Genomic DNA, 24,133 nt, shown 5'->3' with positions numbered 1-24,133 from the left:
CAACAAGCAGAAATCACACTTAGTACACCACCGGAGGAGGTCTGAGTCATTATTAATGACTTTTATCAATAAGTAGGTACCCTTAGCGGGGCGAAGTGCTTTGTGCTTTGCTGGATTAATGCGAGAGAGAGAAAGAAAGAAAGAAAAAAGACTCATTTAAGCTTGAGTCATCACTCCCCACCGGGACTGGCGAGGAGGTGCTAGAAAAGTGGGTGTCTCAATTGGTGGAGCCTGTCTGACACACAAATACAAACTTGCTCTCACACATGAATGTAGGCCTACTCACACACACTAAACATTCAAAACAATGCAAGAGCACATAGAGAGACATTCCTGTGTGTCCAGCTGAGTGTGTGTTTGGGCAGCAGGGAGGGACTTCAGGCCAGTGCAGCTGTCCCAACTGAGCAACTGGTCATGCAGGGCCCTCTGTTCAGCCTTTGATGGACACTGGGACATGTTGAAATCAACTGCCATGCACTGATGGAAATCTGCACCTTACTGTGCCAAGTGTACAGTACACATGGTTATACTATGTTTACTCATTACTGTCAGCAGTTCTAGCATTACTTGTCAGATTTCACATAATATAATCACATTTCTGCAGTCTGCACAGTGCGTTTGTTTTATGTCTGCAGCCAATGATGACTGAGGAGGGCTGATCCACCACGTGCTGCTCTGACTGCTGAGTGTGCACTCAAACAGTCTAGGAACAACTATCCCTCACCTGATGCTGGGTTTCCAAGGTGACAGTAATCTGCCAGACAGTGATGTGTATGCCATTAATAAAATAGAATCAGTCTTATCAATGGGTCCTCTGAGCATGGCATGTGGATACTGTATGTATATACAGTATATGTGTGTGTGTGTGTGTGTGTGTGTGTGTGAGTGAGAGAGAGAGAAAGAGAGAGGGAACATGGGATGAGGCTCATGTTTGAGAGCAAGCTGTCACATAAATATCGACTGCTACAGCGTACTCCACCACCTGAGCTAAAAGACGGGAGAACAGAAGGTCGATTAGATGGCGAGAAGCGACAGACGAGGAGCTCACAGAATACACCGGAGGCTGTTTTGGAGGGTGAGGACGAGGCGGCGATGATGAGCGTCTGTAAGCATCTCCCACCGCCTCTCTCATAGCCTCAGAACACCCTGTCCTTACCAACTCCTCTCTCACTTCTACCCTTCCTGTAACCATAGAGACCACTGTTGCCTGAAGAGAGGTTTTTCTCCCAGACAGACGTGGTGGTGTTAAATGAGGACGCTGGATCTTTGTGTGCACACAGCTCAATTTAAAGACACCAACCTGAACAATCTCTTTCCAACTGGGGACATGTACTGTACTGTCGCACAGAAAGAACAGGATGCGGATGACAAGTAAATTACTAAGACACAATACACGCTTGTCATAACAGGCTTCTTAGACAAGGAAGCTTTAATTTCAGTTTGACCATGAGCAACGTTATGCATGGAGAATGCAGATTGCAGGCCAGTTTTGTTGGAGAGGTTGCACAATGTATCCTGGATTGCTGTCCAGATCTTTTTGTCTCTCTCACTAGTTCTTTACAGCTCGATTCATAAAGCAGTTACGTGTCCCTCCATGTGACCTGTCCAGGGAGTACAGATAAGTCTTCCTGCTCTCAGAGGCTTCCGTGTACTACATACAGTATGGTCCCCGATCACGGAGTGAAGTTGTGAGACATGCACTTCCATTTATTGAACATGGTCTTGTCTCCTTTGTGCAGCCAAGCTCTGTAGCTCCCTGCTCCAGCAGCCCTACAGACCCATTCCTGATCACTGACTCATAAACAAGAAATGCTTTTGACATTAACAGTCAAAACATAACACAGGCAATAAGGCGAGCAGAAGTGCAGCACAATTATTATTGAAATGGCACAGAGCAACAGAAGTGGTGAACTGACAAGGGTGATTGAAATGTGAAAACTGGTGGATGTATAGTACAGTGTGGAGGTCTGATAAATGTAAATTACAATCTGCCAATCTCTCAAATGACCAACATGTTTGTGTGTATAAGTCCAGTTATACTAGATCCAACGAGGATGACATCCCCGGTCTCTTAGTAATACCAATGACGTCTGTAATTTGTATTACATTGCACACACTACTTTATAAGGAAGCCAAGTGGTGTGGGACATTGTAAGTGGCGCTTAGTGTATCTTCTAGTACTTCTTCAGGCTACAGTTTGTCTACTCAACAGAGACATATGAAACAACCAGAGTCCATGGTCAAGAAGGTTTAAGGAGCTGAGCAAATGAAAATAACATCTCTTTGGCAGAAACAACAAAAGCACTTTTGGCTGTATACATGAACATAATTCTGGCAAATGTTCTGTTACTAAACATGATCATCACTTCATACAGGCAGCTGCTGTATTCATCTGTATGTGTACAGCATCTAGGATTGCAAGATTGTAGCTAGATGCTAGCATTGACAGCTGACTTCAGGGAGATCTATAAGGCATTGAACCCTGCCTTTTAGCCTTCCTGGTATGCCCCCCCCCCCCCCCCAATTTTAAGAAGGTACTTCTAAACTTATAGGCCTATTAGATCTGTATTTCAACTTCCTACAAATAATCTGTGGACCCTTCAATTTTTTTACATGCAGGTGTGAAACTCAAACCTAAAGCCCAGTATTGAATTCTGATTCATGAATTCTGCTTAAATAAATATGTGCAACTTCCTCTCAAACCAAGAATAGAACAGATGTGTTAAAAACCAACAGGCAAGTTATATAAAAAGCAACAAGGCATAAACATAAGAGAGAAAGCAAAGTGCAAGTAAAGATAAGAGGTTAGCACATAACATTTGTCTCTGACTGGTTTTAGGACTCTTCATTGACCAGTCAAAAAGTATTTTTCAGAAATGCACAGCGAGCTCTGATGAACATTCAGCGTCTGTCACACAAAGCCCTCTCTGATAAAACATGTAGCTCTTGCTGATATAATAACAACAGCAATTCAGTGTCACTACTTAAAAACGTTGTGCTCCAGAAAGATTTTCTCTGTGCAGAACAGAGGTTAACTGTCACTGTATTTGCCACAGACGACTAAGGTCCTCTCAGATCTCCAGCATGAATGTCAGGTTAAGTCATGATTAACGGATAATGTGTAGGTATCTGAGGTCAGGGTATAGGAGGTTGGCTAACAGGGCCAGCAGTCGGGGTCCGTCTCTGAGACAGTGTCCTGGGTAGCGGATGAACTGGACAGCTTTATTCACAGAGTCCTCTAACTCGGCGTACTGCTTATTGCCAGGCATGGCCTCCAACACCCCCAACGTCTGCATCCACAGAAAAGAAACAAGTTATTTTTAGGAGATAATTGCAGACTAGAAAAGGAAAACACTGTATTTGCAGTTTTGTTGCATACTTGCTGTGCTTTGGCAGAAAGCTGCAGGTCACTGGTGGGTTGGAGTCGAAGCTCGGTCTCTGATGGCACCTGGATTGACAGGAATGCTGCCAGACTGCGTACCACCACCCTGAACCTTGATGTACAGTAGGCATGCATCAACAGGTGGTTTATCGACCATGATGAATTCATATTTTACTCTATTGTGTTTTTTTTTTTGCATGTGAGCTTACCTATTAGAGACCGGAGACCTCTTCCCTAGGCCGATAGCTCCTAACAACCCAGAGTTCAGTCTTTCTTCTCCCAGCTGAAGCAGCCTGGTTTGCAACCTCAACAGACCCATGACGACTCCTGACACTTCAGTCTGGCCTGCTTGCGGCTTCAGCTGCTCCGCTGATAGGCTCAGTGTTTTGTGCCACCAAAGAAACAGCTTGGCTTCATCACCTGGACCACTGGACACACAAAAGCACACATGCTAAATGGACTTTTAAAGCCATAACAAGCAACTGAATAAGAGAATGAGAGGGGGTGGTGGTGTCAAACCTGGGAAAGACCTGGTTGGTCCATGTGTTAATTAGAGCCAGAGTCCTTCTCTCATTGGCTGCTGTGTATTCAGAGTTGAGGCGCTGCAGGATGAAGGCAAAGAGCGTCAGGAAGCTGCCTCCTGATTGGCTCTCAGAGAGGAAGTCATCCACCGTGAGCTCAGGCACCTGCAGCGATGCCAACACAGGACCCCAACCTACAGACTCCTCCTCAGCTGAAACGGAAACAAACATGTGAATCCCCGATATTACATTAAACTATATTAAAGGGAGACATTTAAAGGACTAAACCAACTTTTTAGGAAAAAGGTCAACTTAAGACTTGTATGAGGAGAGTAAGTAAGTAAGTAAAGTTTATTTTGTATAGCACCTTTCACAGAGAAAATCACAAATTGTTTAGAGGGGCTGCCAGTTAATACATCAAAATAAAAATGTTGGACTCAAATGTCTATCTTATGTAAGTTTATGTACAGCATACTTACATGTGCATGGGTGCATGTGCACAGGACAGAGATATTTACTAGAGGAGAATGCTTTAGCACTTTCCTCTTACAGGGAGCTGTAACCAGTACGAGCTTTCCCAAAAAAAGTAGTTGCTATCGTCAGTTAAATAAAACTGTTACTTTTGTTACCGTGGTTGAAGTACGCTGTAATGCATGCCTCCATGATCCGCGTCATGTGCCGTACTGATGCAAGACAGCTGGAGCAAGCCGTGAGAAGAGGCAGAATAGGAAAACCCCTCCCCTTCCTGTCCAGCCACGTGATGACATGAGCAGCAAGTGCCTCGCCCGTTGAGACTCCAACTCCATTCAGCAAAGCCAGATCCTTGCTGAACAGACTGCAGAACGCCATGTGCCTCTGCTCCAAACCCCTCTCTGTAGAGGAAACAAAGGAGGAAGTGGTAAGATTAGGGTGATGAAAGAAGTTATTACTGATGGTGGATAATGTTGTTGAGGATGACGGTGAGGACGACTTGCCTGGCGGGTTGAATGTGACGATGCTCTCTAGAAGAGACTCCAGCTGAGCCTCCAGGCTGCTGAGGCTGATGCTGCCTCCTTGCTCCAGAGTCACCAAAGACTGCACACACCAGCACACATACGCTCCAGCCTTCAGCGTCTCCTCCTGACAGATGGAAAGTAACAGATTAAAGTGTTTTGTGTGTGTGAGATTAATGCTATACAGAAATAGATAGGCCTACATGAATACACTCACAATACGACCACTTTATTAGGTACACCTGTTCAACTGCTTGGAAACAGAAATATCTAATCTGCTAATCCTGGGGCAGCAACTCAATGCATTCAGTCATGTAGACGAGTAAAGATGATCTGCTGAAGTTTAAGCCAAGCACCAGAATGGGGAAGAAGGGTGATTTAAGTGACGTGGCATGGATATTAATGCCTGAAGGGTTGGTTTGAGTATTTCAGAAACTGCTGATCTACTTGGATTTTCACAGACAACCACCTCTAGGGTACAGAAGGGGAGATCTGCATCATGGATGTGCAGCTGACAAATCTGCAGCAACTGTGTGGTGCTATCATGTCAATATAGACCACAATCTCAGAGGAATGTTTCCAGAACCTTGTTGAAGCCATGCCATTAGGTATTACGGCAGTTCTGAAGGCAAAAGGGGGTCCAATCCAGTACTACCAAGGTGTACCTATAAAAGTCACCGGTGACTGTATATGTATTACTTTGTCATTTAGAATATTTTGTACGCATTATAAAAAGATATTCAGAGTATGTGTCCCCTAACTAACAGCTCCCGCCCCCTAAAACAGTTAAATGTCAAAGTACAATTTAGGTATTAATCTTAATTAATCATTTATTTATTTATTGTTACTAGTTTACATGCAGTTTATCTTACCCCAAAAATAGATTTTTTTTAATGTTGGTATGAACGTATCTAATTTCCACATCTTTTCATGCATATTTTGGCTATAATCAGTATGAGCTATGTTTGACAACAAGGCAATTTTTAGGATTGGAGTTGATAAAATGAAAGAGTAAATACATTGCTGGATCTTAGAGCGGTCCTGTATTTAGCCAAAATCCTACTTTGGAACATTATCATGTGGTGTATAAACTTGCGTCTGCTGCAATAACTGCAAGGTTTCAAGTGTTACTAGATATTTATGTAATTGGGCTCAGTGATACAGAGCTGGCAGAGAAAAATGAACTGTTTAAGTCTAAATTTAAAATGGATGTTCCAAGCCTCCCACTCCTACACAAGATGTGTATCTGCCTGGGGCAGAGTTGATGTAGGAGAAGCATTCATTCTTAATATCTCCAACATTAGGGCTCCTCTGTATAATACAGCTGTGCACCGACAGTCATACTCTATCTAGTATCTTAATATATATATATATATATATATATATATATATATATATATATATATATATATATATATATATATATATATATATATATAGATAAGTTGAATTCATTCATTTATGGAGTTATAAATTATTCTATAATAATTCATCAATTAACCAATTAATAAGAAATGTCTGATATACTACATGTATACTAAATCATCAGTGAGTATGTTCGGTCATATATTTCTGGGCTTGAAAGCTTGCCTGGGCTGTTGTAAAACAAACAGGTTTGTATTGTCTCACCCAGTGTGGAACTTCATTAGGACAGGGGTGGAGCCCAGCAGCGCTGCGCAATGATTTCAGCAGCAGTTGAGGTGCAGAATCAGCACTGAGCAGCAAAGACGGAGGGTAGTGCGTGGCGACATATCCCAGAATGCCCTGGTATGAGGACAGGTCCAGTTGGTGCCAGGGCAGAGAGGTGGATTGGACCAATAGACTGAGTAGAGGGGAATCCTGGAGGTTGAGGAGGAAATTAAATAAGAAGAATGTACAAGAGGTCTGAACATGATGGGAAACCAAAATATTCTAGACTTACCTGTTGACTCAGGATTTGTTCCTCCTTTGCCAGAAAAACTAGCATGTATAGTAGATAGACTAACATGGTGTGTGACTCCTTCTGAGTACCCGTGTCTGGTAGAGCTGGATATGTCGTAGAGGTGGGGGGTGTTTGTAAGTGGTCACTTAGGACGCTGACCCAGTTGACTTCACACAACACTTCTCCCAGAAAGAGGAAGCAGCTCTTGGGACTTCCTCTCTCCACCTGCAGGCAAAGAAAAAAGAGAAAATAATCAAAAATCCACTCACGCAAAACTATAAACAAATCAAACCTCTTGGTTACCAACTGACTGTACTCATAATATGTATTACTTTTGACGGTTTGACTTCTACCTAATGTAATCTGCATATTCATGGCTAAAATGATAATGTAGTTATCTTGAAATGTAATCAGAATATCCTAACTATAAATCCGTTGAAATGTATCTAATTTGGGCGCCCGGATAGCTCAGTTGGTAGAGCGGGCGTCCACATATAGAGGTTTACTCCTCGACGCAGCGGGCCCGGGTTCGACTCCGACCTGAGGCCCTTTGCTGCATGTCATTCCCCCCTCTCTCTTCCCCCTTTCATTTCTTCAGCTGTCCTGTCAATAAAGGCCCAAAAATGCCCCAAAAATAATCTTATAAAAAAGAAATGTATCTAATTTAATTTGGGAGACTGCTTTCATCTGTGCAGATTCTATAGATCCATGTGGGTCTTGAGAGACAGGAGCTTGTTTCAAAGAACAGAGAAGCCAAGCTAATAATAGGAGCGAGGGGCCAAGGACCGAGGTCTCAAATTAACAAGCTCCCCTGTGTCATGCATGTCTAGACCAGTGTGCAGTGTCGAGGGTCAGGGGTTAGGAGTCGGGGGGTAGAGTGTCTCACATTGAAGAGCTGCTCCATTAGCTGAGTGTCGGGGTGCAGGTGTCTCCAGGGCAGGCTGCGGAGGTGTGTATGGTACATGTAGAGAAGGTACTCGGGTGTACGGGGAGAGGTGCAGCTCTCACAGTACTGCATCATACACAGCCACAGTGTACCTCTCTGGCCGGGGAGAAGACGATCTGCAACATACAAACAGACACAGTTAGAAGATAGTTTAACAGCACAGACACCAAAGAGTAGCAGTCCTTAAATACTCTGGGTACCCACCTCTGAATTTGTGATGCAGCGTTTCAGTGAGTTGAGCATACAGGCTGACCAGGCATCCTGCCGCACTCGCGTCTGTCTCCAGCCAGGGGTAGCACTTGAGGTTGCTAAGACAAAGAGACACTGAGATTGACATCCTCTTTGTTTTGCATGTTCCTTACCCTTTCCTTAGTGGGAAGCACTAAACTGCTCTCTCCATGTACCGACCGGGAGAATCACAGTACAAACTTTTGGCCACATGAGACCTTAAGCCGGTTTTACAGTTCTGTGGAGGCTCCACGCAGAGCTTTCGCCGTAGCCTACGTAAGTGGCCTGATGTTTACACTTGTGCGCTGGTGTGTGCCTCGAGCCGGCATGTGTGTGTGTGTGTGTGTGGGGAGTGGGTGATAGAGCGAGGGATCAGTGAGAGAGTGACGGCGATTAGCTTCGGAGCAGGTACCAACTCTAGAGTCATAGTGAGAGAAAGAAAGTGTCTCCCCTGTGTTTTCTGACCAAGGTGGGAAATCTGTAGCAGGAAAAGTTAACCCTCTCCTTGATTTCATGTTGTTTATGGAGAAGGAGAACCAGGAGGCGTTTTCATCCGAGAGACACTGTGATTGGTGGATAGGATATGGAGTAGGGGACTGACAGTGACATAACCAATCACACTATGACAGACGCTCCACTTAGCACCAACTGCAATGTTTAATTTTAAATGAATGTAGTCTACTGGCAGTCTGGCACACGTGGGTGCTCAGTATTTTCCACTGTGCTCGAGCTCTGTGCTCGAGCTCCGGAGCACCCACGGTATTGGCGCCTATGTCTGCCTCACTGACAAAGGTTCCCCACGTATCTAAAACCAATGAGGGTGTGCCATGCTTACCCGCCATCCTCAGTGTCCAGAGGAAAGATCCAAGGCTTAAATAACTTCACAATCTTACTGTGCAGGTCCAGCAGAGCTGTGAGAGTGCAAGATACATTTTTATTTCATACTGACAGATAACAACAAAGCATATGCACAAATCAGCTGTATTGTTTTACTGATCCAAAATATTACTGTGCTCAACATGTGCTGAGATTAGGCAGTTACCTTTCTCTCTGGCACAGCTGCTGAGCTGTATGTTGATTAGACAACCAATCAAATGGTCCCAGAAGGAAACGACCTCATTAATGTAAGGACGCCAGGCTGAGTACAGGCCAAAACTGCGGAGGTCTGGCTTACTGAGACGACTCCGCAGGAAGAAATCACTCAACCAATCAACTGTCTCATCCACCTGTTGGCAACCAATTAAATCACACAGCGTGGTTGGATAAATAATGAATGTTTAAGCATCACACAGTTTAGTGAGACAGATAGGATGATATTTTGAAAGAATCTTTAAACACCAACACCAGCATTAGTTACCTGCTGAGGGGAAAGGCTGATGGGGGATCTGTAGGGAGAAGCTGGGGGTCCGACAGCTCGGCCGGAGATGTCGGTGGTGCTGCGTGCTTGTTCAGCTTTGCTCTTGGTATTGCGGGATGGAGGCATGCAGCCCAGCACTCGCAGAGTGACCTTCCAGCACTCCGGACTCAGTAACTGGTTTGAGGAGCCTGGTGAGGTTAAGAAATGCCTTTGTTTGTTGGAGAAATTGTAAATCAAACACCTAAATCCAATATTTTTGGAATAATACTATACTAAATACTAAAAAATACTATGGCAGATAATTTGTACCTTCATTCGGAATCATTTTATGTCATAGTAACAACAATAAACCTAAGTTCTGTCTTGATAAAACACACAAATAAACACACTTGTGTACAGAATTTGTCGACTCATATCTGATTCAGTAGCTTGATGGAATGATTCAACGTTAGTTTTGTTATTTAATTAATTCTATTTCTTGTTTTGATGGATCACTTGACTGAGCAACAATAGGACTAAAACAGCAGTTGCTCCTAGTTGCATTACCATGTACCAATAATTACTTGAATTATCAATTATAGTTAGGCTTCAGTTAGGCAGCCAACACACACACACACACGCACACACACACACACGCACACACACACACACGCACACACACACACACACACACACACACACACACACACACACACACTTACTGGTCATAAGCAGACGCAGGCAGTCACTGTAGTGATCAGGGAAATGGTGGCGTAAAATCCAAGTCCAGTGTTTGGTGAAAAGGTGAAAAGGTGTGAGAAGTTCAGGCTCAGGGTCTCGACCGCAGACGCAGAGAGCTCCGTGGACCAACTCCAGCAAACGGGTTCTCTCTGAAAACGCAGGATGGGCTTCATTCAGCCACTGGGACAAATCAAACTAGACAGGGAGGACAGAGGTGGTTACTGTAACTGGACTGCTTTAAATGTATGTCATATTTCTTCACTGTGTTGTGTAAACTGACCTTTGTAAGCAGCATGAAAATGACATCAGCACTGTCAAGGTGTAAGGATGTCACCACGTCTTGGTAGAGAAAGACAAGCTGATTGGGTGCTGAATTGGGAGTGAAGAAGGGGGAAAGGAGCGGGCAAAGACGCCTCTGCTCCAGGATTGTCTTCAGCACACGACCACATTCCTCTGCATTGCCCTGGATAAACACCTGGACACAAAACAAGAGTACAATGCAAGTCAATTCAAGCATGTTTTATTCCTTTAAGGAATGTACGGAGAGTCTAACGAGAAAGTGAACCTGACCCTTTTATCAATCAATTGGTCACAACCTGTGAGCAGCAGTGTTTCTGATTCAAGTAGGGTTGACAATTTTAGATATTTACTCAGTTAACTGTGTGTACTGTATGTATGCGCACCTGTCCCAGTATCTCCACACACGAGGAAAAGTACTGGCGTGTGGGGGGATGTCGCAGTGTGTCTTCACACACAAAGGAGACCACCTGGTAGAAGGCAGACACACCAACATGCTGCACTGCTGGAGATTTCTGTGCTTTATACATATTCACCAGAGCCCTGAAAACATAAAAATGCATTAGTCAAAAACAGGCCTATGTTAATAAAAAAAAGAAAACTATTCCCTTTCTTTCCAAACTTATATTTATTGTGATGTAGCTCATATTTTATTTTCAGGTAGCACCATCTGTTTATACTGACGTGATAAAGTTCTCAGTGTGGACAGCAGCCTGGGCCAGACTTTCAGGTGGAGGAGCCATGGCGTCAGCTTGAACCTTCTTGACGTCCCTGCGTAGTGACGTTATCTGAGTCTGCACTGCATCCTGTCTCTGGACACGCTCACACTACACGGTTACAGAGACAACACAAACACATTAATATATATATATATATATATATATATATATCACTGCAAAGAAATTATATAAAATGTACAAAAATATGGCTGGTATGCAGTTTTTGTGATCGTACTGTTACAGTGATGTTTGCGGGTCCCTGGCACGGCTGCCCACCCTTCCCTTTACACTCCAGGGCCATGGTGACTTGCTCTGGTTGGTTCTTATACAGCAGAGGAAGGCTCTCCAGCAGCTCTTGCTCCATCGCCACCTGCTGGGCTTCACGTGCCATTGCAATCCTGACACCGGGATAAACAAGTATTTTGTAATTAGTCCGTAGCTTTGTATATGTTTTGATGTGTGGCGTTTATATGAGTACAAACCTGAGTGAGCACCTTTCTGTGTATGCATGTGTGCCACTGATAATGTGGAAATGTTATAATGTGTGTATGACCTCCATGTACCTGGCCTGGTCCTGCAGGATGCTGAGGTCCTGCTGCAGCAGTCCAGCAGCAGCTTTAGAGTCAGTGAGGCAGGTGGTGGGGACTTCAGCTACTGGAGCCTTCTGCTGCTGCAGCTTTGGAGCTGGACGGGGAACTGGATGCTTCTGCAGGTTGGACAGGATACGCTCCCTTGCTGCACACAGAGAGACACAAAGCACAACATTAAGACTAGTAGCTACTAAGACAAATTAATTATCAGAGTTTACCACTGCATGTCTAGAGTATCAATTTTGGCTCTGTACCATTGTTGAGGCTGGTGTAGTCAGTGAAGCTGTGGTTTTGGGCTTGCAAGAAGATTGGCTCACTCTGCACCTTTTCCCACAGAGACAGAACCTCTCTCTCATCATACTGCAGACGCTCCTGGTCCACATACTCGAGCCACAGTTCCTACAGCAAAACAATGACAACACAACTTCAAACTTAGGAGCTACATGATGTAACACTCCACAACGAGATCTGCCTAACCGGTTACAACCACTGTATCACGTTTGTTTTTTTTATTCATAAATGTAAACACACATAAAAGACAAACCCACCTGCTGCCGCTGCATGACCTGTGCCAGTCTGTGTGGTTCATAGTCGGGAGGAAGAGAGGGCAGGTATACTTCCTGCTTCTGCAGAGTCTCATCATCCAACCACACGGCAAATACACCAAACAACCTGTAGGGAATCAATCAGCGGAGATTGGAGAGCCTGTTATAACACAGTAACGGTTGCTACTACCTGCCAAACAACAGGAAGGAATGTATTTGAGTGACCTACCTGACCAGCTCTGTGTGTAGCTGAGGAGAAGTGAGATAAGGGGGACGGGGACTGTCGGGGCTTTCGTCACCCTGGCTGTCTGATGAAGGTGTGTGTGTTGGGGGCACCCTGAGGGCCTGGCTGGCAGCATGGTGGAAGTCCGACACCTCCTGTATTCTCTGTCTCAGGTCTCTGAGTAAAGCGGCCTGAGAAGAGCCCTGGAAGAACCTTCGGCCGATGCATCCACTTGCAACCAGCCTGGTGGAGGACACATACAGAAAGAGACATGTGTCCTTCACATGGATTCTGCTTAATTCCTGGTTTCTCTGGCTAGGGATAGAACTCTGTGTGTGTGTGTGTGTGTGTGTGTGTGTGTGTGTGTGTGTGTGTGTGTGTGTGTGTGTGTGTGTGTGTGTGTGTGTGTGTGTGTGTGTGTGTGTGTGTGTGTGTGTCGTACCCATACTCAGGTCCTGGTTGTCTAAGGTAGAGCTGTAGGAACTTCTGCCAGACCAGGGGAAGGATGGGGTGGTCAGGAGGCGTGGCTAAGGCCTGACATGCCCAGCGGTACACCTGCAGCCGCTGCAGAGATGGTGCTACTGGCAACTTCAGCTTCTGCTGCGCCTTCTGGCTCAGACACAGACACACGGTTAACACCATCTAACAGCACATAGGATTATGAATCAACAGTAGACCAGGCTGCTAAACACCATGTCACTGCCCTTTGACTTTTCAAGGACTCTATATGTTTAGTCAAATGTCCTACAGTGCAAAGTGGGGCATTTTGTCCTCCACTTACTGTGTCCTGTATTGTGAAAAGTCTTGTAAATTGTTAATGCCAAGTGATACTGAACGCTTGCTGAAGCAATCCCGATATTTCCACTTCAACCAATGTATAACTTCTTGCATATATGATTGTATACCTTTAAGGCTTGTTCTGGGGAAATGTTGGGCTCTGACAGGAGCTCATTCTCAACACAGCGTCTCAGCTGAGAATCCTCCTCAAACACGCTCTCCATATTCAGCACCAGCCAGGCGAACCAAACCTACAAACACACAGACAGACAACACCTGTCAGGACTGAGAACTTTACTTATATGATTAAGAGTACTTGCATGTACTATTGGTACTTTGGAGACCCTTACCTCCGCACTCAGGGATTGGCCCTCTATGAAAGAGGGTGTGGCATTGCCAGCAATCCAGCCAACCAGAGAGGAGAGCAGACCCCGATCTCCATGGTAACCCAAGGCATTCTGCATGAGGTATGAAAATGGAAAACTTTACAGCTATTGCTGGTGTCACTGTGCTTGTTCAGCCTTAATCAGTGGTCTTAGCTCCCTAAAGTTTTCCTGAAACATTTTGCAGTTGGCATGCTTATTTATACTTTCACAATATACTCACTAATGATACCAGATCAATTTCCATTCATAGCTTAATGGGTTAAAAGTGGTTGTTCAGCACCCTCACCACCAAGCTCTTCCTGTAATATGCGACCCATTAATGTTAATGTAATATTTATCTTCATAATGTTACTGAAGGCAGTTTGCAGTGCTAAATTCAGCATCCGCACCTGTGAGACCCTAAAGAGTCCCTAAATAATGCAAACCTCTAACACGACTGAGTAAACACCTTATGCTGTTGGTATAGAAGTTTCTGCACACAGTCCTCCTGATGGCGTGTGAATGCTGCACAGCAGATCTGATCCATGAGGAACAGGACTGTTTTGTCTCGGTACCACAGGTTCTGCTGAGTCAAAATCCCCACCCAAAACTCCAGCACCGCAGCAGCACCGACACGACCGGGTTGTGAGCTCTCCACCACATGACTCTGGAAGATAAAACACACACATGGTTATTTGCCAGCCTTTTTCAAACCATTATAAGAATCCTGGATGTTAACAATTTTCTGTGATGGCCGAAGAACCGAAATACATCTTTATGATAAAAGCTCGCTGAGACAAACCTGAATAACACTGTTCAGCAGTCGGACATTGTCTCCATAGATGGTTCCTGTGAGGAGTGGTGCTACCCGGTGAGTGACCTGCTGTGTCACACCTTGAGGACACACGCTGTCGTACTGCAAGAACAACTGGATACAACTTACAAACCTGGCATTAACAGAGGGACCACAGTAGAGGCCAAAATAAGCATTGGAGATATAGTAGCTGCTACAATAAATATCTTGTATGGGCTGTGTGTATGTAAGGACGCATCTTTCTTACTGAGGGTTGTTGAGCAGGTAGAAGCTGAGAGGGTAGGTTGGGGGTAGGATGTTGTCCAGAAGATGCACAGCAGCTCTCAGGTGGCGAGACTGAATCAGACTCTTCAACAACCCGACTCCATCAGTACAAAAGTGTTCTAGACTAGAACAAAAACACAGAAAGGAAAACACAGGAGATTAGAGATTAATTGTATTCAAAATGCTACATATCAGGCTTTGGGTAAGTGAGTACAAACCTATGCCCCACTGTTGTCATGGCGATGGACAGGTAGCATCCAATAGGAATGCCTGCTTTTACAGCCCTGATAACAGAGTGCATGCTGGGAGTGTGTGTAAGCTCTGGAGGTGGGTTGGACGACAAAGCAGGGACCGACCAGGCTCCTTTAGAGTTCTGGGAATTGCCATGGAGCTTCAGCCTTAGCAACAGTTGCCAAGCCCATTGACTAAAGGACGCTTCAGGAGATACGCCCAAACGAAGGACACTGGCAAGGTAAGACACCTGAAGGGAGGAGGTAAGAGAGAGAAAGATGGACAAACCAGCCATGGTGGTTCACACTAAACATCTGTGAGCAAAGAGTGGATGTGTCACCTGTTTGATTCCCTCTGATATGAGGCCACTGTACGGTTTGTCAGTTAGGTACTTTTGATAGGCTTCAGCCACCAGCAGAGCCACTTCACTGTGGAGAGATGACAATAAGGCCAAGGAGCCATCCTGCAAGAGGAAACAGGTTGAACTACAAACCCACAACCATACTCAAGACATCTGGACACATCATCTTTAATGAATCAGTGACTACCTGTGTGTAACCCCAGTTAAGACCCTCCAGTATAACGCAAGCCAGCCGGTTCTCGACAGCAGACAGAGGATGCTGGAGCAGCCAGGCTCCAATCACACATATTTCATCTGGCCGTGGCCGCCACAGACTCAGAGGCAGCTCTTTGCACAAGTACAAAGCCACCTAACACACACATTCACACAAATGTTTAAACAGACAAAACAAAAAGGCAGGAGTTTGAGCTGAATGCCAAATAAGATATTTTCCTCTCAATGTAGTCGACTACATGCAGTTAAGTCTTAATAGCATAGCAATACCAACCATTCCCACACTTTGTATGGTCTCTCTCATTCTCTCCAAGAGCACAGAGATAACGTGGGGATGGGCTGTTGCTATGGTAGCCAGCAACTCCCTCCCCACTTTAGAGTAAGTTTCTCTGGTAGACACACTCACATAAGACACCTGGAGCAAAAATAAGAAAAAGAGATGTCAAAGAATGAGATACATACTGTATGTTTTCTAACCAAGGGGACCAGGGTGATGAATATTTTACCAGTGTTATACATCCTTGTTTTCTCAATGCCACCCTCCTATTTTTATATTGGTTACTTGTGGTACTCTATATGAAAAACACAGTGTTTTATTTCATGTAGTCAACAGTATATATAGTATCTACGTAATGCAGTAGCTTTGTAGGACATCTAAATTACTATACATCTTTATTTTGTATATGCATCTTCTGGTATTTTACCTCTGCATCTCCTTTTTCATACCTGGTACATCAGCAGAGTTATGGTTGTGATGAATGCGGGGTCAGAGTGCTGAGTCGGTGTGGCCATGTGTGCCAGTGCGGTGAGGAGGGAGATGCCATCAGAGCTGTTCACTTCACACAGCCAGTTCTCAAACCTGTCCTGGTGCTCTGTGTCTGGCACATACAATTAAATATGACGGTGGCAAATGTCAACATCAGACTGGGAAGAATAATAGAACACACATTTTTGAAGCTGGTTTTAAAATCCTGATGCAATAGATTTGCTAAATGTATTAGAAATTGAGTTTAAGTAGTTTGAAAAAAGTTCAATTCAAACGTTTTTAACTTAACTTGTGAAATACAAAATTGTGTTTAAGATAGATGATGCTGAGGGGCCACATCTAAGCATTACTACAATGCCCATGCTAATAACATTTTTAGGATTTGAAAGATAATGTCGGTGCAGGTTAGGAGCGTATAATGGTACCTCTAAGAGCCTGAATACAGGAGCGTGTGTCACTAGCAGAACCCAGTGTTTCCAGTCCTGCTGTCTCTGCACACTGCATAACATAAAGGACCCTCCACAGCATAGAGCTGGACAGAGTCCCATACGGCATCTCGGACATAAACAACCAAATGCCCAACCTATAAGAGACGACCACAGAAAATAAATGTGAAGCTCATAAAATAAACAATTTCCAGTTAAAATAGAAACTTGAGGCCAATTACTCACCTTTTGTTTCTGAGTACATGTAAAACAGCTCTGAGGAAGAAATTGTCATATTCCAACTGCAGTTTGTCCAAAGACAGCGAGTGTCCATGAGAGCTCGATCCAGCCCCATTCACACTCACATATTGGGCCCAGTGATCACTAACGTAACACACTGTCATTCTGAGGAAAAAAAGAGAAGACAACATTATGAATAATAAATGTTATATATTGTATATATGTATAGTTTTACTGTGTATTATTGGTGCACTGACCGTATGATGTGTCCTATACGTTTAACTAGCTGTCTGTATCGTGCCCTGTTGTAGGTTTGCAGTCCAAGAGTGAGAATTTCGATGAGCGAGGAGGCAAAAGCAAAAACACGCATCATCTTCTGACTGGAACTGACCTGGGGTTCATACACACCTGGAAGGAAATGCTTTGTCAGTTCATAAAATGAGTGATACAAACAGGGGGGGAGCACAGGATTTCTGGACCCTGTACATAGACATTCTCTATGTGCCCCTCTCATCCACAGCTATTCATTTTAGTATCTTTGTGTGGCCTCCTCACATGAGGCCCCTGTATACTCAGACAGACAGACAGACTGACATACCCTGCTTGCTCATCCCCAGCATGTGTGAATAGAGCTGCTGGAACGGGAACTGGGTCAGCAGGGAGATCAGATCCTCCTCACACAGCAGCAACCAGCTGCTCTCTGGCTCCTCATCCTTAACACAGAGAAGGACAATGCAGTTAGAGGCTAAATGATCACATACTGACAGTGATGACAGTCTCCATTTTACACTTGTTGAAGCTGCTAACAGTTGTTTTAAGGCAGGATGCAAAGTGGAGGCTGCTTACATTTTCATATATATACACAATGGTAATAACAGTTTATTATTTAAAAAAAAAAAAACACAAATTTAAAAATACAAACACAACACAAATACATAAAAATATACATACAAATTAAATTACACTATCTTATGTGTCATGAGTCATTGCCTGTCTACACATACCTCCTCTCCCCCTTCATCCACTAGTGTCCAGTTGCCAGACTCAGGTCCAGAAGCAGCAGAGCTCTGGCTCTCACATGGCTTCAGATGTCCCAGAAACTCTGACCGGTGTCTGAGTCAAAACACAGAAGCCACTGGTTAGAGATGTAAGGGTTTTTTTTTACCCTGAAACAATGACCTGGACTCTCAAGCTAAAACCAAAGACATAAAGCTAGAGTTTACAGTCCACAGTCAGTGGGCAAGAAAGAGTAATTGCATAAACTTGAGGAATGTTTGAACAGGCAGCTAGACTCAGAGAAGCTGATATCCTTCCTTTACAATGTTCTTCAGAACATAAACGCCCCATCATCTGAGGTTTAACAGTGTGCCTGGGAGTGACACTGGGTCAACAAATTTCCAATGACATATGGGTCAAAAGTTTACAATATATTCACACTTGCTCTATAAATGCCCGACACTGTCTAATACAGTTTAAAGTGCTGCACAGGCTACTATACTACTCAAAATAAAATATTCCTCAATGCTTTCCCTCTCTGCAATAAATGCCACTTCCAAGATGCCACTTTAACCCACAGTTTTGCACTTTGCCCCAAAATTGAAAGCCTCTGGACCGAAATATTCAGAATCTTCTCCAATATTCTAAAAACCTCACTGGAGCCAGACCTTAGAATGATAATTTTGGGATTTTCTGAGGCATCTAATAAACTGACTGCTTCTCAACAATACAATAACAACAACAACAATAGTCTCTTATGGACTAATAGTGGCGAAAAAATTTTTTTTTCCTTCTCCCCTTTCTCTTTTTTTCCCTTCTTCATTAATCTGTACTTAGCTTGTAAAATATTTGTAAAAATTGAAGCAGTTCCATATTGCATATAAATGTCAAGATTTAAGCACAAATGCTTTTAATAAAAAATATTTGAAACAAGAAAGTAAGAAATTGCTAAAGGGTATTTACCTTGCAGGCGACATTAGGATGGCCAGAGCTTGCATGAAGTGCTGTACTCCACAGGTGTTCCTCCAAACTTGGATCTGAAGCAGAAATTTGCAAGACAACGCCAGTCAGTATGTACAACCATTGACATGACAACAATAAATTAAAAACGGCAGTGTCCCTAACTAACCTGAAGAAAGGGTGCAGCCCACTTGCCCACCCCGGCAGGACAGCACAGAAGATGGCACAGCAGGTACAGGTGCTCTCCTGACCCTCCAACATGCAGCAGGACTGCCACCTGGAGAGTGGACCAGAACCATGTGAGGAAACACAACAACAAAAAACCTCAACCAATGAAACTTGGGAGTAAGAAAAGTGGTTGTGTGTGTGTGTGTGTGTGTGTGTGTGTGTGTGTGTGTGTGTGTGTGTGTGTGTGTGTGTGTACGTGTGTGTGTGTGTGTACGTGTGTGTGTGTGTGTGTACGTGTGTGTGTGTACCAATCTCTCCAGCCAGTGATGGATGTCTGTCTGGAACTGCGTGTCATCCAGGACTCTACGTGTGAAGCTAAACAGGACACTTACGGCCTCTTTCAAGGGTTGGAGAGAACAAGGCTGTGTTTTGCTGCCAGAATAATCTGAGAACAAAAACAAACACAAAGCTGATGTAGGGTATGTACTTAACATTAGTATTATGCATGAGAGACATGTTTTTAACAGGCATGTTATGGCCACTTCAAGGCAAGTAGAATTTATAAGTCTCTAACCTTTTAGTAGACGATACAAGTATGATTCCACCTGGAGGCGTGACAGCAGAGCAGTGTACGCATGCAGCGCCACCTTCTGATGGAGCAGCTCACTGCGAGCTTCAAACATTCTCCTGAGCTCAGCCAGCACACTCTGACTGAACTCTGCCTGCTGGAAGCGATGGTACCCACACACCTTAGATTGATCTGCACATACACCCTGTCAGGAAGAAATTCAAAATTAAAAGTGTCCTTACAGCAGAAGATTTTAGTTAATAGTTTTCTCTCCACACTTTTTCTTTGTGTTTCAATTTCTGCTTTTTGTTTTAACCACCACACCTGAAGAGTAAGCTGTTCATCTTTGAAGCTCCAGAGACGATTCTGTGTGCTCTTGCAGTCAGAAGACTGTGTATGTAACTGTGTGTGCGACTGAGTCAGCTGTCTACGACAGCGCCAGTAGTTCTGCAGCAGTTCGGTCAGTTCATGGTTCTCCTGCCGGGCTAGAGCACAGAACTGGGCTGCACACACTTCAACACCCTCTAACCAAGCTTGCAAACCTCCGCTGGGCTCCCACACACTCAGCTGCTCCTGTGAGAATGGCTGCAAAAAAAAAAAAAACATCAGGTGAGAAAGGTTATCTCATGTTTTAATGCATGTGTATATGTAAAGATACAATGATTTTAGTCACATAATATCTGTTATTATCTGGGACAAAATCAAATATCACATTATATTGACCAAATAATATGTATGTATGTATATATATATATATATATATATATATATATATATATATATATATATATATATATACACACACACAGAAAATCACATTGTAGGATTTTTTATGAATTTATTTACAAATTCCTCGGGAAAATAAGTATTTGGTCACTTACAAACAAGCAAGATTTCTGGCTCTCACAGACCTGTAACTTCTTCTTTAAGAGGCTCCTCTGTCCTCCACTCGTTACCTGTATTAATGGCACCTGTTTGAACTTGTTATCAGTATAAAAGACACCTATCCACAACCTCAAACAGTCACACTCCAAACTCCACTATGGCCAAGACCAAAGAGCTGTCAAAGGACACCAGAAACAAAATTGTAGACCTGCACCAGGCTGGGAAGACTGAATCTGCAATAGGTAAGCAGCTTGGTGTGAAGAAATCAACTGTGGGAGCAAAAAAAAGACATATAAGACCACTAATAATCTCCCTCGATCTGGGGCTCCACGCAAGATCTCACCCCGTGGGGTCAAAATGATCACAAGAACGGTGAGCAAAAATCCCAGAACCACACGGGGGGACCTAGTGAATGACCTGCAGAGAGCTGGGACCAAAGTAAAAAAGGCTACCATCAGTAACACACTACGCCGCCAGGGACTCAAATCCTGACGTGTCCCCCCTGCTTAAGCCAGTACATGTCCAGGCCTGTCTGGAGTTTGCTAGAGAGCATTTGGATGATCCAGAAGAAGATTGGGAGAATGTCATATGGTCAGATGAAACCAAAATAGAACTTTTTGGTAAAAACTCAACTCATCGTGTTTGGAGGGGGAAGAATGCTGAGTGTTTTTCTGCAAAGGGACCAGGATGACTGATCCGTGTAAAGGAAAGAATGAATGGGGCCATGTATCGTGAGATTTTGAGTGAAAACCTCCTTCCATCAGCAAGGGCATTGAAGATGAAACGTGGCTGGGTCTTTCAGCATGACAATGACCCCAAACACATCGCCCGGGCAACGAAGGAGTGGCTTCGTAAGAAGCATTTCAAGGTCCTGGAGTAGCCTAGCCAGTCTCCAGATCTCAACCCCATAGAAAATCTTTGGAGGGAGTTGAAAGTCCGTGTTGCCCAGCGACAGCCCCAAAACATCACTGCTCTAGAGGAGATCTGCATGGAGGAATGGGCCAAAATACCAGCAACAGTGTGTGAAAACCTTGTGAAGACTTACAGAAAACGTTTGACCTCTGTCATTGCCAACAAAGGGTACATAACAAAGTATTGAGATGAACTTTTGTTATTGACCAAATACTTATTTTCCACCATAATTTGCAAATAAATTCATTAAAAATCCTACAATGTGATTTTCTGGATTTTTTTTCTCATTTTGTCTCTCATAGTTGTGTACCTATGATGAAAATTACAGGCCTCTCTCATCTTTTTAAGTGGGAGAACTTGCACAATTGGTGGCTGACTGAATACTTTTTTTGCCCCACTGTGTGTGTGTGTGTATATATATATATATATATATATATATATATATATATATATATATATATATATATATATATATATATATATATATATATATATATAATGTAAGGGGATGACAAATTCTTTAGAGAAAAAAAAAATCACTTATAATGTGGATACCATGACCAAACAGGTAGCGGCAATTATTGTTCACACAGCTAGAACAGTCTGATAAGTTGCAGTTTAAAAGCAGGAAACATAAATTCACCTTATATCGTCACAATACAATAACCATACAACAGTTAGCTATTTTCATGTTAATAAATTGTGTGGATTTTCAGTTGAATATATTGAAACGTCTGCAGAAATGGTGAATTCATGTGCAATTGTATTAGAAAAATTACTTTATGACAAGTTAGCTTATGAATATTATTTTGCCACCACCAATACATTCTCAATATTTTAGGAACCCTGAGTCAAATTATAATGCACTCACTTTTAGATGTTGTCGTATTGTTTCAGGGGAAAGACATTGACAACCTTTCAATACTGAGTTGTTAGGGTATGCTAACCCTAACCCAACAAATAAAATGTACCAGTATGTATAATTAACACTGTAATTAAACCCATTCAGTGATTTTCCTTTTGAAAAACCCCACAACTGTACTCGTATATCTAACTTAATGTTATCATTTGGTGTATGAGATTACCTGAATTTCTGGAGCTGTCTTGGGTAATTCTGGGTAGAGTTTGCTCCTAGAAAGTTCAGCTCCAGACTCCACAGGCTGCAAACTTGGAGGGGAAGAATCTTGCTCAGGAAGTGCCAACACTGCAGGTCCCTTTAGCCTACTTTTCACAGCTTCCTCACAGAGCTGCATCACGGGGCCCTCCTCCAGTGCTGGAAGAGAAGGGTACAGTGCAGGGGCACTCGGGGCTTTTGGGATCTGAAACTGAGTTGAAACACAAGGCAGATTCCACGTCTGTGTGTCTTTTCCCAACTCAGGGGTCTGTGCTGCACCTTCAAGTTCAGCCCCCTGAGCTGCCTCTCCACCATCCTCCTCTTCCTCATCTTTTGTCTCTGTCAGATGCACTGTATCCTGTGGTGCCAGAGATGACTGTAAAGTATTATCTAACACTGATAAAGTATGTGATGAAGAGGTCTGCTGTTTCTCAGAGGGCAGATCTGATGGCTGTGCTGTGGTCTCAGGGGGCTGGACAGGTTCCTGCTGCTCCTCCACTGGCTCCTCATATGGCAGACTGAGGGGGATGTCAGTGAAGCCAGAGATGGAGGCCTCATCACAGACAGCTGAAGGAGCTGTGGCTCTTTTGTCTTCCCCTGCCTGCTTCTGCTTCCTGACCAGCTGGAAACATAAAACAACAATCTGAGAAAGCCTGTGCAGTAGTTTTCAGTGCAAACATTATGATGAATGTGGCAAAAAAAAGATGTCTCAGCACAGGGTCCCAGTGATTAACTCTGTCTTTTAAAATCAAGCTTTTTTTTTAATTTATTTTTTGGATCCTTGGCCTTAATGTGAGGTTTTCCAGTTTGCTCCTAATTGCTAAATACATAAAAGTGTGTTGGATTGGATACTAGAATTGTGAGAAGAAGTACGTAACTGTCTTGCTCTGTGATGGACTGGAGATACCTGTCCTGCCCCAAAAGAAGAAGAATGACAGTAAAGGACTTGTTTAATCACCTGAGATGTTCCACTGGCTTTTGCCTTGGTCTTCTTTGGTCTTACAGCCTCCATATCGTGTCTGCTCACATAAGCTTTTTCCACAACTCAGATCACACTGACAAACAGCTGACTGACATGTGGAAACGATGCTGATCAACTGACAACAAACACTCCACATACATAAACCGTATCCACACAAACAGCAACCATTAGCTGGAATAGCTAGCGAGGTCTATCATGTGATAAGCAGTTAGTGGCTGGCTGTGCTGTCAAGATAAACACTTGTCACGGGTTGTAAACAAAACACTCTTGAATGGCCCGTTGAGAAAAGTCACTGGCGGAGGATAGCAAGGCAAACACTAGCATAATATCCAGATGATATCTTTTTGAAAAACTAAATCAGTCCCTGCTGATTAAACTAACTTCCACGTTAATGTTACAACAGAAGACGCTTTACCAAAGCTAAGCTAAGCGAAAGCTTAACGCGTAGCTAGCTGTTAGCTCGTTACGCTGTCTTTCTCCTTAGTTATCTATTCACCAGCGGCTACACGTTTCCCGTATTGTTGTTCACATTATCAAAAGATTTCCACTCGTCGAGTGACATGAGGCCGTAGCCCCTTACGGTGGTCAGCTGTCATTTGTTTTGTTTGTTCATGAACTCCGCAATGACAATCTTTGATCACGTCACTACTC

At 43.6% G+C, this 24,133-nt stretch overlaps 1 protein-coding gene across 1 annotated transcript; it reads right to left on the bottom strand.

Annotated features, from left to right (window-relative positions):
• Positions 1–2,235: 2,235 nt before the first annotated feature.
• epg5 (ectopic P-granules autophagy protein 5 homolog (C. elegans)) lies at positions 2,236–24,133 on the bottom strand. The gene is made up of 45 exons (XM_078250593.1): positions 23,459–24,133; positions 22,472–23,122; positions 19,914–20,174; positions 19,596–19,794; positions 19,330–19,466; positions 19,023–19,130; positions 18,857–18,930; positions 17,902–18,010; positions 17,496–17,610; positions 17,155–17,305; positions 16,904–17,062; positions 16,658–16,815; positions 16,193–16,344; positions 15,741–15,881; positions 15,441–15,602; positions 15,233–15,355; positions 14,880–15,142; positions 14,645–14,785; positions 14,386–14,530; positions 14,053–14,250; positions 13,569–13,676; positions 13,347–13,469; positions 12,884–13,050; positions 12,448–12,684; positions 12,222–12,345; positions 11,928–12,072; positions 11,647–11,818; positions 11,319–11,481; positions 11,049–11,191; positions 10,751–10,907; positions 10,348–10,542; positions 10,049–10,262; positions 9,348–9,535; positions 9,033–9,216; positions 8,826–8,901; positions 7,967–8,070; positions 7,703–7,878; positions 6,817–7,041; positions 6,525–6,734; positions 4,878–5,022; positions 4,533–4,775; positions 3,902–4,115; positions 3,592–3,810; positions 3,380–3,494; positions 2,236–3,290 (listed from the first exon to the last, which is right to left on the bottom strand). Exons 1-45 carry the CDS (start codon positions 23,510–23,512, stop codon positions 3,108–3,110), a joined length of 7,731 nt encoding a protein of 2,576 aa, XP_078106719.1. The 5' UTR covers positions 23,513–24,133; the 3' UTR covers positions 2,236–3,107.

Source organism: Sander vitreus, chromosome 5, assembly GCF_031162955.1.
Source record: "Sander vitreus isolate 19-12246 chromosome 5, sanVit1, whole genome shotgun sequence".
Classification (NCBI taxonomy): Eukaryota; Metazoa; Chordata; class Actinopteri; order Perciformes; family Percidae; genus Sander; species Sander vitreus.
The sequence above is the reverse complement of the archived record's forward strand: the minus strand, read 5'-3'. Positions and strand labels throughout refer to the sequence as shown.

What these genes read in the sequence shown, in the direction of transcription:
- epg5 (XM_078250593.1), bottom strand. Translation starts at nt 23,512, where the DNA reads ATGGAGGCTGTAAGACCAAAGAAGACCAAGGCAAAAGCCAGTGGAACA. An exon ending in CATGTACTCAGAAACAAAAG is followed by an intron (nt 16,816 to 16,903) that starts GTGAGTAATTGG and finishes CGTCTCTTATAG; the next exon opens with GTTGGGCATTTGGTTGTTTA. An exon ending in GCTGCATCACAAATTCAGAG is followed by an intron (nt 7,879 to 7,966) that starts GTGGGTACCCAG and finishes TGTATGTTGCAG; the next exon opens with ATCGTCTTCTCCCCGGCCAG.